Genomic DNA, 17,191 nt, shown 5'->3' on the forward strand with positions numbered 1-17,191 from the left:
GAATACAGCTGAGTGGTATGGTGAATTTCCGTTTAAGGATCTCCATGCTATCTCACCCTTAACAACAACAACAAAAACAACAAAAAACAAAACAGAGAAAATAATTACAGAAAAAGTCTAACATATTAAATGTAGTCAGTAGGCAAAAGGCAAAATTATTTTGCTCATGGAAAGTTACTTATTAATATATTTACACCTGATATTTAACATATACTTTAAAGGATAGGTTTCATAATGAATTATATTTAGTCTACATTTGGGGGGTTATTCTATTGAGTAGTTGCAAAGTTCAGTGTTAATACTTTTATTATTTTAATAATATCAGTCATAGCAGCAATTTTCCAAAATATATTTGAAATCCTTGCCTGATGTTTAGGTTTTAGACTTCTAGCCATACTAGTATTTCTACATTATTCCCATTTAAAATATACTTTACACAGGTGCAAGAGAGATGCTTCATAAAATTTTTCCTTTGTAGAAATACCATTTAAGCAACTGCTCTTTGTCAATTTTCTTTTTAATTTAATTTCTCATATGAATCCATTTTCCATGTCTAATGGTAGCTTTTTAGCAGATAATTTGCAGTTCAGAACCTGTCAGTCTTTTGTCATTTGCTGGGCATTTTGAATGACAATCATTTTTAAAATTCTATCAATATTGAAATTATGGTTTATTTAAAATAGAATCATGCAGCCCTAGCTGGTTTGGCTCAATGGGTAGAGCGTCAGCCGGCAGACTGAAGGGTCCCAGGTTCGATTCAGGCCAAGAGCACATGCCTGGGTTGTGGGCTCGATTCCCAGTAGGAGGCGTGCAGGAGGCAGCCAATCAATGATTCTCTCTCATCATTGATGTTTCTATCTCTCTCTCCCTCTCCCTTCCTCTCTAAAATCAATAAAATACATTTAAAAAATAAAACAAAATAAAATAAAATAGAATCATGCATTGTACAATGTTCCATTCTTATCAAATATGAAAGAGTATGCTAATACACTGATGTTGAGAATGCAGACTGCTGTAGCCACTGTGGAAAACAGTATGAAGTTTCCTCAAAAAATTAAAAATGGAACTGCCATTTGATCCAGCCATCTCACTTCTGGGAATATATCCTAAGAATCCAGAAATACCAATCAGAAAGAATATGTGTACCCCTATGTTCATAGCATCATTATTTACAACAGTTAAGATCTGAAAACAGTCCAAGTGGCCATCAGTAGGTGAGTGGATAAAAAAGCGGTGGCACATTTACACAATGAAACACTATGCAGCTGTAAAAAACAAAAGATCTCTTACCCTTTGCAACAGCATGGATAGACCTGGAGATTATTATGCTAAGTGAAATAAGCCAGTCAGAGAAAGACAAATATCAAATGATTTCACTTATATGTGGAATCTAATGAACAAGATAAACTGCCGAACAAAATAGGTCCAGAGGCACGGATGCATGGAACAGAATGACAGATCTCAGAGGGGAGAGAGGTGGAGGGGACTGGAAGAGATTAAGCAAAGAACCTATATGTGTATATGCATAACCCATGGATACAGACAATACTGTGGTGAACACCTACAGTGGGGCAGAGGCTGTGTGGAAGGGGGCAAAGGGAGGAAATGGGGGACATCTGTAATACTGTTAACAACAAAAGATAAATTAAAAAAGAAAAATACATATGAAAGAGTTTGGACTAATTGATTATTAACCTGAGTCATAACTACTATCTAGTGCTTCTATAGACAAATTAGAAAAAGGCACCCATTCAAGGTGGACACATTTTTAAAAGTTGCCTCTCCTCAGGTACAATGTTTAGGAAGGAGAGTATATATAGTAGGTCCTCACTTAGCATCATTGATAGGTTCTACAACATTAAGTGAAATGATGTATAAAGAAATCAATTTTACCATAGGCTAATTAATATAACAAGATTTAAGTTCCTCCAACATCTCGTACATATTATAACAAAATGACATTGAATGAAATGATACTATTTAAGGACCTGCTCCACAGACTGAATTTCAATCCCCACTTGTGCCACTTTGGCTAGACACCCTTGTGCAGGATACACACTGTACAGCAATATTCTTGGTGGGCCTGTTTTTAATAGTCATGTTAAAGTGTAAGTTATAGGAAACAATTTATGCTCAGTACTCTGAAGTCTTGGTTAGTTTATATACACTTTTTTAAATTTTTTTAAAAATATATTTTATTGATTTTTTACAGAGGGGAAGGGAGATGGATAGAGAGTTAGAAACATCGATGAGAGAGAGACATCGACCAGCTGCCTCCTGCACACTCCCTATTGGGGATGTGCCCACAACCAAGGTACATGCCCTTGACCGGAATCGAACTTGGGACCTTTCAGTCTGCAGGCCGACGCTCTATTCACTGAGCCAAACCGGTTAGGGCACAGGTTTTTATTATTATTATTATTATTATTATTATTATTGATTAAGGTATTACATATGTGTCAATATCCCCCCATCCCCCCGTACATGCCCTCACCCCCCTGCTGTCTCTGTCCATTGGTTATGCTTATATGCATGCATACAAGTCTTTTGGTTGATCTCTCCCCTTTACTCCCACCCTCCTCTACCTTCCCTCTGAGGTTTGAGGATCTGATCCATGTTTTTGTCTCTGGATCTGTTTTTGTTCATCAGTTTATGTTGTTCATTATAATCTGCAAATGAGTGAGATCATGTAATATTTATCTTTCTCTGACTGACTTATTTCACTTAGCATAATGCTCTCCAGCTCCATCCATGCTGCTGCAAATGGTAAGAATTCCTTCTTTTTTAGAGCAGCGTAGTATTCCATTGTGTAGATATACCACAGTTTTTTAATCCACTCATTGCTGATGGGCACTTAGGCTGTTTCCAAATCTTAGCTATGGTGAATTGTGCTGCTATGAACATAGGGGTGCATATGTCCTTTCTGATTGGTGTTTCTGGTTTCTTGGGATATATTCCTAGAAGTGGGATCACAGGGTCAAATGGGAGTTAAATTTAGTTTTTTGAGGAAACTCCATACGGTTCTCCACTGTTGCTGCACCAGTCTGCATTCCCACCAGTAGTGTAGGAGGGTTCCTTTTTCTCCGCATCCTTGCCAGCACTTGTCATTTGTTGATTTGTTGATGATAGCCATTCTGACAGGTGTGAGATGGTACCTCATTGTCATTTTGATTTGCATCTCTCAGATGATTAGTGACTTTGAGCATGGTTTCATATGTTTCTTGGCCTTCCTTATGTCCTCTTTCAAAAAGTATCTATTTAGGTCCATTGCCCATTTTTTGATTGGGTTGTTTATCTTCCTTTTGTTAAGTTGTATGAGTTCCCTGTAAATGTTGGAGATTAAACCCTTATCAGAGATAACATTGGCAAATATGTTCTCCCATGCAGTGGGCTTTCTTGTTGTTTTGTGAATGGTTTCTTTTGCTGTGTAAAAGCTTTTTATTTTGATGTAGACCCATTTGTTTATTTTTTCTTTAGTTTCCATTGCCCTAGGAGCTGTATCGGTGAAGATATTGCTTCAGCATATGTCTGAGATTTTGCTGCCTGTGGATTCCTCTAATATTTTTATGGTTTCCCATCTTACATTTAAGTCCTTTGTCCATTTTGAGTTTACTTTTGTGTATGGTGTAAGTTGGTGATCTAGTTTCATTTTTTTTTTTGCATGTATCTGTTTAATTTTCCAACACCATTTATTGAAGAGACTGTCTTAACTCCATTGTATGCTTTTTCCTACTTTGTCAAATATTAATTGAGCACAGTGGTTTGGGTTGATTTCTGGGTTCTCTATTCTATTCCATTGGTCTATATGTCTGTTCTTGTACCAGTACCAGGCAGTTTTGAGAACAGTGGCTTTGTAATACAGCTTGGTATCTGGTATTGAGATCCCTCCTATGTTGCTCTTCTTTCTCATGATTGCTGCAGCTATTCGAGGTCTTTTTTTTTATTCCAGATGAATTTTTGGAGAGTTCATTCTAGGTCTGTGAAATATGCCATTGGCATTATAATGGGGAGTGCATTGAATTTATAGATTGCTTTGGGTAGTTTGGACATTTTAATGATGTTGATTCTACCAATCCATGAACACAGTATCCTCTTCCATCAGTTTATGTCTTCCTCTATCTCTTTTTTTAACATCCTGTAGTTTTCTGAGTAGAGGTCTTTTACCCTCTTAGTTAAGTTTATTCCTAGGTATCTTAATTTTTTGGTGCGATGCTAAATGGGATTGTTTTCTTAGTCTCTCTGTAAGTTTATTATTAGTGTATAGAAAAGCCATAGATTTCTTGGCATTAATTTTGTATCCTGCTGCATTGCCAAATTCATTTATTAAGTGAACCTTCAGGGTTTTCTATGTACAGTATCATGTCATGTACGAATAATGACAATTTTACTTCTTCTTTTACAATTTGGATGCCCTTTATTTCTTCTTCTTGTCTGATTGCTGTGGTTAGCACTTCTAGTACTATGTTGAACAGGAGTGGTGAAAGCGGGCATCCCTGTCTTGTTCCTTTCTTAGTGGAAATGCTTTTAGTTTTTGCCCATTGGGTATGATGTTGGCTGTAGGTTTGTCATATAAGGCTTTTATTATGTTGAGGTATGATCCCTCTAGTCCAACTTTGCTGAGCGTTTTATCAAAAAAGTGTGTTGGATTTTGTCAAATGCCTTTTCTGCAAGCTTTTATATAGCTTTAAAATGCTTAAGTCATCCATGCTTGTCTTAAGTTCCTATTTTAAAATTGCTCACTTTTAACAGGACACATTGTAGAAGGGGATGGCACTGAGCCAAACATTATGATAATCCTAGTGCATTTGTTCCTGCCTAGATCAGAAATATGATTCATCTGTATGCCTCTGACATTTTTCTGGACAATGCACTAGAATTAAAACTAGGATAATTGTAGTTCAATGGGAAGTCAAGAGCACTGAAGCTAAAAAGCATGGATATATGAAATGATGGATAAACTGAATTTATACCTGCACCATACTGCTCTAGCTGACCTGTCTGGATTTGACTCCTTGGACTGCCTAAACCTGTGCTATAGGCCAGATCCCATTTTTTGTTCAGCCTCCTGATTCCTGGCCTCTCTTGGTGAGCCCTACTCTTTGACATTCAATGATCAGTCAAATATTAAGTCTTGGTTAAACCACTAATGTAGGCTCTCATTTCACGAAGGATTACGAAAATTTGCAAATGCCTAGTGCTCCTGAGCGTGTCTTACTTTAACTCTTTGACATAAACCATTACACTTGATTTTTTTTACTTTAACTTTCTGGGTACTCATTTTTTTAAAAAAATTATAGTTATGAAATATCTGTAGCATCTGTTTTCTATTTATTATATAAATGTTTTATTGAAGTGTAGACTGAAAGAGACCTTACAAATCAACACAACCTCCATTTTATTACAACTCAATTTTCATTACAAAAGTTAAAATGTTTATTATAAAAATTCAAAAATTTAGATAATTAAAAGAAAAATTTAAACCATAATGCTACATATATTTTAAACATTTTATTGAATTTATTGGGGTGATATTGGTTAATAAAATTATATAGGTATCAACTGTGCACTTCTATAATATATTGTCTGTGTATTGTATTGTGTGTTCACCACCCCAAATAAAGTCTCCTTCTGTCACCATTTATTCCCCCTTTTGTACCTGCTGGTACCATCGTGTAACTCCCCCACCCCCCATTCTCTCTGATAATTACAATACTGTTGTCTGTGTCTATGAGTTGTTGTTGTTGTTTTCTTAATCCCTTTACCTTTTTCAGCCATCCCCCAAACCCTCATCCCCTCTGACAGCTGTCAGTTTGTTCTCTGTATCTATAAGCCTTTTTAAAATTTTGTTTATTTTGTTTTTCAGATTCCATATACAAGGAAATCATGTGGCATTGTCTTTCTCTGACTGGCTTATTTTACTTAGCATAATACTCTCCTGGTCCATCCATGCTGTCACAAAAGGTAAGATTTCCTTCTTTTTTACAGCTGAGTAGTATTCCATTGAGTAAATGTACCACAGCTTTTAAAAATATATATATATTTCATTGATTTTTTACAGAGAGGAAGGAAGAGGGATAGAGAGTCAGAAACATCGATGAGAGAGAAACATTGATCAGCTGCCTCCTGCACTCTCCCCACTGGGGATGTGCCCACAACCAAGGCACATGCCCTTGACCAGAATCGAACCTGGGACCCTTGAATCTGCAGGCCGATGCTCTATCCGCTGAGCCAAACCGTTTAGGGCCACAGATTTTTTTTTTTGAATCCACTTACCTACAATTGTATCAAAAATAAAATAAAATACCTAGGCATAAATTTAACCAAGGATGTAAAAGACTTGTACTCAGAAAATTATAAAACACTGAAGAAAAAAAAATTGAAAAAGATACAGACAAGTGTAAGCATATATTATGTTAAGGATAGGAAGAATTGACATAGTTAAAATGTCCACACTGCCCAGCCATTGTAACTCAGTGGTTGAGCATCAACCTATGAACCAGGAGGTCACGGTTCGATTCCCAGTCATGGCACATGTCTGGGTTGTGGGCTCAATCGCCAGTAGGGGGCATGTAAGAAGCAACTGGTTAATGACAAGAAGCAACTGATTAATGATTCTCTCTCATCACTGATGTTTCTCTCTCTCCCTCTCCCTTCCTCTCTGAAATCAATTAAAAATATTTTTAAAAAGTGTCCACACTACCCAAAGCAATCTATAGATACAATGCAATTCTGATCAAGATACTAATGGCGTACTTCACAGAACTAGAATAAATGATCCAAAAATTTATATGGAATTACAAATGACTCCAAATAGCCACAGTAATCTTGAGAAAGAAGAATAAAGTTGAAGGACTCATGCTACCTGATATCAGACTATACTACAAGGCCATAGTAATCAAAACTGCATGATACTGGCATAAAAACAGACATATAGATCAATGTCACATACTTGATCAAGGTCATATACTTGTGAATATTTTTTTACTTAAAATGCATGTTAAAGATTTTTTTCTTTATTGATTAAGGTATTACATGTGTGTACTTTTCCCCCCATTGCCCCCCACCCTCCCACTCATACCCTCACCCCCCTGGTGTCTGTGTCCATTGGTTAGGCTTATATGTATGCCTGCAAGTCCTTTGGTTGATCTCTCCTCCTTATCCCCACCCTCCCCTACCTTCCCTCTGAGGTTTGACGGTCTGATCAATGCTTCTCTGTTTCTAGATCTGTTTTTGTTCATCAGTTTATGTTGTTCATTATATTTCACAAATGAGTGAGATCATGTGATATTTATCTTTCTTTGACTGGCTTATTTCTCTTAGCATATTTTTAAAATTATAACTGTTGTTATTGTTCTGGTGGTGGCATTTTGGAACATTTATTTTACTTCTTATTTTTGGCAGTTACAATGCTAAGACGAGCCTAATTATAGCTAAAGATTTACCCATATTCATGATTATTTCTCTAGGATCCCAGTGGGATTCTTGGATCAAAGAACATTACAATTTTAAATTATTTTAAAAATATTGCAACATAGTCCCAAGAAATATTTTGCCATTTCTACTCCCATATGCCCAAACTCTCTCCGACAGTGGATATAATTATGTAAGAGAAGCATTGCCAATTTGACAGATAAGAAATTATATTTCTTATTTTAACTAACACGTATAAACTCATTTTTTGTTTATTAGCCATTTCATTTTTTCTTTTGTAAATTACCTCTTAATGTAATTTGCAAATTTTTATGAGGATATGCACTTTTTCTAATGGCTCATAAATGTCTTATTTGTTAATATCATTTACACTTTTTTCTAGATATGTTCCAAATTTTCTCAAGTTTTTTATTTGCTGAATTCTGTTTATGATAATTTTGACATACATATTATTTTAACATTTTAATGTGTTCTTTTATTATTTATGAATTTATTGCCATGAGAAGAAAGATCAAGATTGTATAAATATTCACCTATTTCACTTATATTTTCCTCTAGCATTCATATAGATTTTTCTTTATTTTTACATTTATATCTTTAATACATTTGAAATATAGTGTCACAAGAGGATTCTGTCACATTTTGTTCTTGGTCAAATCACTAAATCTCTCAAGTCTCAGTTTCTCCATCTATAAATTGAAGACCTATCAGACCAATAGAAGAGGTAGAAATTATAAATACTGACTCAGGAGCATATGAACATCCAGTTTCCTATAAAGGGTATATATCTTCTATTACTGAAGGAAAACTAATGCTCTCATAGAAATTTGTCATTTCTACAGGTGTTTGCTTGGTTTTTATTTTCAATAGTACCCAATGCCTAACTATTCTTATAACATATGTTAAGTAATTGGACCTTGAATAACTTTAATCTTCACAGCTATGGATTCCATATCTTATACTTTGTTATATTTGTTGTTGTTTTTTGTTTGTTTGTTTTTTTGGGGGGGGGGTTAGATGAGCCTAAGACCCAAAATTGAAGAACATCTTACCAGTTTTCCAATCATGTTGATTGAGCCTGATAACAACATCAAGTTGAATAGAGAGGGTGACATTAAGGCATTAGAATTGACATTTTCCTTATATAAGTTAACTTCATAACAAGTGCCTACAGGATAAGTGTTTGCTCTGTTTTGAAGTGGTATGTACATGGATTCATTTGGCTAGCAAGGTTAAAAGTGTTATCTAATCCTAAACTTCGACAAGGTGGGATGCATATAGATTGTAATTGGTTTGTGAAAACACCTAGCACTGAAGCGATAAAGTTCATATAAACTCTGAAGAAATGCTTTTTAAAAGTCATGCCATTCTGTTAAATTTGGGATTGTCCATAATTTTACTGATAATTTTTATAAGACTCTCTAATAGGTTTTTAAACTACAAATCATTATTTATTTTTCACCAGATGTAACTTATTAGTAATACAAATTTTTTTAAAAAAATTGTTCTATTGCCCTAGCCCCGTGGTCGGTAAACTGTGGCTCACAAGCCACATGCGGCTTTTTGGTCCCTTGAGTGTGGCTCTTCCTAAGCCTTAGGAGTCCCCTAATTAAGTTAATAACAATGTACCTACCTATATAGTTTAAGTTTAAAAAATTTGGCTCTCAAAAGAAATTTCAATCGTTGTACTGTTGATGTTTGGCTCTGTTGATTAATGAGTTTGCCGACCACTGCCCTAGCCGGTTTGGCTCAATGGATAGAGCGTAGGCCTGCAGACTAAAGGGTCTCAGATTCAATTCAGGTCAAGGGCACATGCCCAGGTTGCAGGGTCCATCCCCAGTAGGGGGCATGCAGGAGGCAGCCAATCAATGATTCTCTCTCATCATTGATGTTTCTATATCTCTCTTCCTCTCCCTTCCTCTTTGAAATCATTAAAAATATATTAAAAAGAAAACCTAGAACAAAAATTGTTCTATTTATGGATAACCAACTTTTTAGTTAGGACATTAAACACCATCTTCGATACATTTATTGTACAGTGTATTACCAACAGAATTATGTACCAATGAGGATTAACACAATGTATAAGGATTTTATACCTAAAAGATGTATAAATATGTTCTGTGGGGAAAATAATAGATTACTTGGTTTCTGGATGAAGTGTGATTAATAAAGCCAGCAGTTCCACCTCAGAAAATTATGATTTAGTGGGAGGAGTGAAAAGGAAAAATTAAAAAGTGATTAGTGTGTCTCACTAAGGAAAAAAGATTGAAGTTTAAATTTTAAAAACTTCAGGATCTGGTATATTTGAAAAACTGAAAATGTTCTTTTGTGAGCTTAATTCATTGTATACCCACTTCACTAATAAAGTTAACTTTGGTGATGGTGTATCTGCTAGTCAAAGTTTGAGGGAATGATGGATCCTGAATCAGAAAGGGCTTCCAGTTTCACCGAGGGGATATGAGATTGGCTGCTATCTAAGGACAGATGATATTTACAGGAAGGAATGAAGCAGCAGAGGTAGATTCAGTTTTAGGAAGACTGGATAGTGTTTCTCTAATCACCTCATCCCCACCCTTTCAAATGTGCAGCGCCTACATGAAGCCCTTTCTGTCATGAAGCACTCAATCCACAACTCTTCTTTCTTTTCAAACTACCTCTTCTGTCTTCTCTGGATTATGTTATCCCATACCCAAATTTGTTCCTTTTCCCACAGTACTCCCAATTTACAGCTGTTTCCTGCTGTAAAGCACTTTTCTCTTCTAAACTGACAGTGGCCCTGCCCCTCTCTATATTTCCTCCTCTGTCTTTCTCCATCTGGTTTTCTCTTTCTCACATGCACAAACACGGTGCATCAACCTTCATACTCCATGTGTTGCTCTGCTTCTAAGTCAAAGCTTTTACAATCAGGGTGTTGTTTGAAGTCAGTTGTACATGTATATATTTAAAAGAATTATATGATTAAATACTATTAGATGGACAAAATTCTTTATGGTAAATTGATGGATCTGTGTGATTCATATTATTTTATTCTACTTGGGCAGAGGTTTTCAGAGTTGAGAAAAATGCAGTCATTTTTACCTCCCTAAAGTAAAGTAGGATGCAGGTCCATCCTCAAAAAAACAATGGTGGAGTCACATTCTGAAAATAAGTATTACAGATAGTTTCTTTGAGAAATTGAGCTATTGAGAAAGACTTTCTGAGTGGCAGTAAAGTCCCCAAGTTGGGTTAGGAAGCATATATATTTAATCAGTCTTTAGCAAGAGTAGTACCTGCTCAAGCACTTAAGAAAAAGATTGCATGATAAAGCACAGTTTCTCTTACTTCTCAAATTTAGAGTTGATTTGATAAATGTTATACATTTCCATTATATACTAGTAAAGAAAAAAATGAATATCACTGTAGAGAAATAGATGGATTCTTTTACTTAATTTAGTTTCATCACTTGCTCTTTCTGTGGGAATATCATTCAATCTAGCTCATTACAAAGAAGACATACAAGGATTTGTGGTAGCTATGGAATTAACCTATGACATGACTGAGTGTTTTTTGTCAGCCTAAAATTTCTTTTTTTTCTCTGACTTTGGCTCATTGATCTTGAAATACAGTCATTTTATTAGTATATAGTTCTATATTTAAGTCCTTTAAAAATCACCATCTCTTAGTAACATTTGATAATCAAATCCCATTGTTACAGTGCAATGTAATAGCTATGGAAGGATATCTTTCTCACTCATTATGCTACCTAGTTATTTAGTGATAGTCATATAATAAACCCCTTGTACCATGGTAGATGAAGACAGCACTATGATCTCAAACTTAAGACTCCAGTGGAAATAAATTACTTGGTCCTGTTTAGTGTTTTTGTTATAATAATTCTCAGAAGAATAAAGTATAATTTTTAAAGATATATTCTTATTGATTTCTTAGAGGGAGAGGGAGAAAAAGAAACACCAATCCGCTGCCTCCCACATGCCCGCTACTGTGGATGGAGCCAGCAACCAGGCATGGGCCCTGATCTGAAATCAAACAGGTGACCTCTTGGTGTATAGGACGACGCTAAATCCACTGAGCAACTCTGGCTGGACTGAATGAGGTATAATTTTAGTGTCATTTTTGGTTCATGAAAGGTTATAAACTTAAAAAATTTCATTGCTTTGAACCTTAACCTTTTCAGTCTTCTGTAGTTTGATTGGTTGCATGTGTGCCTCTTCCACTGGGCTACAGAAGTTGTGAAAGTGGAAAATAAAAATGGCTAGTGAATCACACTTTGGGACATGAAAAAGGTCAAAGTTGTACAGTTAATTATTATCTTGTAGAGAATATGTAGGCCATTAAAATTCCTATGCTGTAGTCTTATGACAAGGAATATATTGAGAACTATAAATAATAAACAGTACAACATGAATCTTCTTGTAACAATGATTAAAACTTAGAATAGGAAATACTTAGCCCATTCCCATTCCCATTCCCTTCAAAAGAAAGGAATACTTGGTCAGTGTTTATCTTTCTCTCTCATGTTTAGGAGCTACTTAAGCCACAGAAAAGAGGGAAAACACATGTTCAGGAGTGTTGAATATATTTTGTTATAATCACTTTTCAAAATGAATAGGATGTTGTGGCATAGGATTAATATCGACCCATATTGCATCAGAATAAAAAATAATTTTAAGGCAAATCATTCGTTTAAAACTGGATGTTTTGCTGTCTTGGAGGACCTGTGATAATGAAATTATATAGTATTTCCATACAGAAGCCACGAATAAAAAAATATTCTTGGCTCAATGGTCGAGCGTTGATCTATGAATGAAGAGGTATTGATTGGATTCCCAGTTAGGGCACATTCCCCAGATTGTGGGCTCTGTCCCCAGTGTGGGGCCTGCAAGAAGCAGCTGATCAACAATTCTTTCTCATCATTGATATTCCTCTCTCTCCCTTCATCTCTGAAATCAATAAAAATATATTAAAAAATCTTGCATTTCACTTGCATTTAACAATATGATCTCAAGCTTATTAGATCATTGCATTTACTGATAACTATTATATAGGTACACAGCTCTACATAGGATATCTATATATATATATCTATATATCTATCTATATATCTATCTATATATAAATTTATCCTGCACCTCAGAGGTATAAATAAAACTTCAATGCTTCTATTTGCTAATAGCTATTCTTTGTTGCTTATTTTAGGTGATTAGAAATGACATAGACAATAAACACAGAGTATTTGGAAAGAGAACAGAGGGTTGTAAAAAGAGCAGATTGTGTTGGTGGCACTTTTTTGTTACAGTGAATTTGTCATGGTTGCTATAATTGTGAGTAAAGTCTTTATGAGCATTTATCAGGGCACTTCCTTCGAGAAGGCAAAAGTATCCTTGCTCTGCTGCCACTTACCACACCTTTTGGCAACTCTCCAGAGACGCAGCACTGCATTGATACAACAACTTGATTCCTTGTCAAAATATTTAACATCTGGCTCAAAAGAGATTTTTGATGACAATAAGCATGCTCAACTCCTCTGTTCATTAAGGCTGAAAATTCAATAAGTGCTTGGTACTTTGGGACTAAGCTACCTCATAGTGAACAGCTGTCAAATGATTTGCTGAATACTTCTGCTCAACCCACCACAGTGAATTGATGGAACTGTGCCAGCTTCAGGACATACACAGACTGAGGGAAATTTTAGTAAGCTCCTTCTAAGCTTTGCACTACCACCAATAAATGTAGAACAACCTATCAGGAAACAAATGGAGAGAAAGAGACTTCCTGGATCCATGTGTCCTTTCTACCAGGGCAGCAAAGAAACAGTTATTGGTGCTAAAAGCACATTAATGGTTTTGCTTGTAGGCTAGTTGTCTTTTGGATCTGCAGGTTTTGTCAGCCTTCAACCAAGATCTTACACCACCTAGATCATTAGCTCTGGGCATGAAAAATGCTCATTTGAAGAATTGTCCTTTAAAGACATTTCTAATCTAGTGGTTGTTCATATACAGTGGCACTGTGTTTTAGGGCAACTTTGTGAATTAAGTTGTGCAGTGGTCAGAATGGCCATCCTTCCACCCTGCTTGCTGTACCCTTACCATATTTTTGTCTCTTGAATATTTAAAAGCTCCCATCTGGGAACTTTGATAATCTCCCAGAACCATCATTTTAATGGGGTGCTGTAGCACATTATGAAGAGTATAAGTAGCAGCATTATACTCATGAGTGAGCTATTTTCACTTGCATTTATAAATCTGAGTATATACTAGCCCTTTGTTCAGAGAACAGGTGAAGGGATCACCTCTGTTCTACCTTGTTCCTGGACATTTTAAGCCAGCCTTATATATACCATCTATAATAATAAAAGCATAATATACTAATTAGATCAGGCAGCCGAACGACCTTCCAGACGTCATTCCAGATGTCCTTCCTGACGAAGCCTTGGTGACAGAGGCCAAGGAAGAGGAGGTTAAGGGTGATCAGGCAGGCATGCATAGTGGTTAGGGCTTATCAGGCAGGCAGGGGAGTGGTTAGGGATAGGGATGACCAGGCAGGTGAGTGGTTAGGGGCAATCAGGAAAGCAGGCAGAGTGATTAGGGGCGATCAGGCAGGCAGGGAAGCGAGCGGTTAGGAGCCAGCTGTCCTGGATTGCGAGAGGGTGCAGGCCGGGCTGAGGGGATGCGCTGCCCCCCCCCATGAATTTTGTGCACTGGGCCTCTAGTGTACTTAATAATCATCAGTTTTGAGAGGCAAACACTAGCTCATGTTTCAGCAATGCTCTTTCCATCTCTCCTGCCCATTGTCTTTTGTAACTTGTCAGCCTGGTTCTGCCTCTAGCTATGAAATGTTAGCTCTGTTACTCTCACCTCAGTCTCATCTAGCTACTTTTTCTGTTGGTGCATTCTTCTCTATTATCTGGACTTTGGTCTACCTTTATGGACTTTACTTATCTTAATACACCTATCCTGCTCTGGGCAAACCCCATAATCTTAAGTAGGTAGGAATTCCCCACCCTAGACTTGGCCAAGTCTAGAAAGATTCCAGTGGGCCCTCTACACAGTCACATAGCTATAAGCCAGTGATGGGGAGCCAACTAAACTACTTAGAAAACTTTGGAACATTGCTGATTTAATTTCCTTGAAACAGAAAACAGAATCCAAGGTTTAAACTACCAGAGTGGTGTTTATAAAAATGATTCACAACACTTCCACCTTTAGGATCTTTATTGAATATCCACATATGTAAGGCACACTATTGCTTAACAGAGAGTAAGAAGGTAGAGGGTTTCAAATGTAAAAACATTTAAATAGCTTTCACCTTTTCCCCTTACACTTTTTTACTTTCCCCTTCTTTTTTTATTATTTGTTCTCTCTGTTTAAGAATGGAGAAGGTGGCAGTTCACTAGAAGGGAAATTGCCAAAATAGGGAAGCAGTGGGGGACGGTACATTGGGGGAGGAGGAAAAGGCAAATTGAGAAATGGGTAGGAACTTGGGGATCCAGATGGTATGAAGCAAGGACCATTAGTGAACCAACCTACATGTGTAATACTAGCAGGCATGATGATAGGCCTTGGGCAATTATTCATGGGGTTCCATGGGCCTCCCAGTGGGAAAGCAGCTTGAGGCATCTTTTCATTGCCAGCCATTTTCACATTTACTGGAGGCTCCTCCATCTTTATCCCTGATCCAACAGTGGGGATAGGTGGAGGATCTTTTATTAGTGGGCCCCTGGGTGGAAAGAACCCTTGACCTTGTTGCAAAACCGAATGGAACTTTGCCTTATTGACACCACCCTCAGCGCCCTCATTGCTGACCCTTGTCCCCTCTATCATCACTGAGGGAGAGCAGCCAGGGAATTTTTGGGACACATTAATAGAATCTTGTCCCATCTGGCCCCAGCCTGCCAACCCCACAGAACTATTTATTTCTGCTGTTGCTAGGGACCCTTTCGCAGCAGCAGGTGGTGGCCAGTATGGGCATTGGAGAGCTCTCGAAGTGTCGACAGGAATGCAGGATCCTCTTCTCTCCCTGGGGCCCTCCAGTTGCCCTCTTGTCAGTTCTGGTGGCACGTAGAGGGGAGGTCTCAAGGGCCTACGAGGTTTGCCCCAGGCTTCCGCCTCTTCCTTCAGCATGGTACTCGAACACTGGAGGAGTTTGTTGGGGTCAGGTCTTGGTTTCACATTTTCATCTGCAGTCATTGCTATGGGTGAAGAAGCATGTCCTTCAAGGCTTGCAAAGATAGAAATAAATAAGTTGATAAAAATGAAAATGCAGCAATCAGGAAATACCTTGAAATAGGTGATTGATTGAACTCGCTGAATACACCAGGGAAAAGGAGAGAGTTCTATCTCTTCCCATGTGTAGTCAGAAAACACTTTTACAACTCGACCTCTTTGGCACCAGGCTCTGTGATTACCCTTTGAACTAACCTGTGGCTCCACCCCATCTCCCCTTTCCCCACCTCCTGAAGACAGCAAGGAAGACTAGAAGACCCAGGTAGCTTCTTTAAGGGCCACAGTGTTAGGTTTGCCATAGAAAACACCAGCTCTTACAGTCCCAGTAGGATCAATGATCCACTAAACCTAGCATTCAGATTCTGGCAGGCATGCTCAGGACACTTGCGAGGGAAACATGTTTTCTCTCCACAGAAGCCGAAGAAAGGTTAGTTATGTTAAAACATTGCAGTTTGTTCCTCTTTATGCAGCATCATTCAACAGTCACAAGGAATTTTGTTAAAATTTGATTTCATTCCACCCATACCGCACCCTAGAGTAGGAATTTCCTCGTGTTTAAACCCCACCATTTAGATAAAAGGATTTATAACTTCTGTTTTGAAATTCCTTTTAAAAACCGCCACCCTTAAATTCAGTATTCTTATTACCTGAGTTTATAACCTACAAGTATTTGGGATCCCCTCCCCACCACCTCCGACCCACTTGTCCATGTCCCACTTACACAGGAAAACAATTCAGTTGTACTCAGTTTTGTACTTACACATTCTTAACACAAGCCATGGAGAAATTCGATCAGGAAAGCCGGAGAGGATGGAGAAAACCGGCCGCACGCCCACACAGGCCAACTCGGTCCGGAGCGATATCTTCCGCGTCTGCCTTAGAGCAGCTCGGCCATGCGAATGAAGCCAGGGAACAACTGCGTTGTTCTAGGCTTGGTGTTCTCTTGCTGAGGTAACCTGTTGCTAGGTAACAGGGGCAGAACAATGAGCGGGGCGCGGGGAGAGTATAAATCTGTGACCCTCTGAAGCTAAATGTATGATTCCTTTTTTGCACAGTAGTAGATGGATGGTAAAGACATTCAGTCCCTTAGCCCGGTTGCAGTCCAGTTGGAAAGACAAATCATTTCAAGATTTTAGAAAAAGCATGGAGTCATGATCTTTTGTAAAAAGTTACTCCTGAAGTTTTACTTAGGAAAGACAGTTGTCATGTTTCTTCTTTGAGTTTGGAAATACAAACATTGAGCACGATTCCATGTCTAATCTTCTCATTTAAACTTCCATTTTGGGAATTCATATTATTAACTTGGTGGGGAACAGAGATTTGGAGGGTTAAATTACTTTTTAATCTGAGTTTCTCATGTGAAGATGAAACAAAATAGGACTATAAAAATCCATCTAAGAATCATACTGGCTTTTAGTTTTTAGCCACTTGATTTGCAGTTATTTTCTTCATCCTACCTTCTAGTTTATCAGGTGTGTGTAATATATATTACAAATATATATTACAATGGAGTTCTGGATACTTCTCTGCAAGTG

The 17,191-nt window shown here is 37.4% G+C and overlaps 1 protein-coding gene across 1 annotated transcript; it reads right to left on the reverse strand.

Annotated features, from left to right (window-relative positions):
* Positions 1 to 14,780: 14,780 nt before the first annotated feature.
* PRR32 (proline rich 32) lies at positions 14,781 to 16,436 on the reverse strand. Its single transcript, XM_006082325.3, has 2 exons — positions 16,417 to 16,436; positions 14,781 to 15,651 (listed from the first exon to the last, which is right to left on the reverse strand). The coding sequence occupies exons 1-2, from the start codon at positions 16,434 to 16,436 to the stop codon at positions 14,781 to 14,783; spliced, it is 891 nt and encodes a 296-aa protein (XP_006082387.1).
* Between the last annotated feature and the right edge of the window lie 755 nt (positions 16,437 to 17,191).

Source organism: Myotis lucifugus, unplaced genomic scaffold, assembly GCF_000147115.1.
Source record: "Myotis lucifugus unplaced genomic scaffold, Myoluc2.0 scaffold_2, whole genome shotgun sequence".
Taxonomy (NCBI): Eukaryota; Metazoa; Chordata; class Mammalia; order Chiroptera; family Vespertilionidae; genus Myotis; species Myotis lucifugus.

What these genes read in the sequence shown, in the direction of transcription:
- PRR32 (XM_006082325.3), bottom strand. Translation starts at nt 16,436, where the DNA reads ATGGCTTGTGTTAAGAATGT. An exon ending in ATGGCTTGTGTTAAGAATGT is followed by an intron (nt 15,652 to 16,416) that starts GTAAGTACAAAA and finishes TATCTTTGCAAG; the next exon opens with CCTTGAAGGACATGCTTCTT.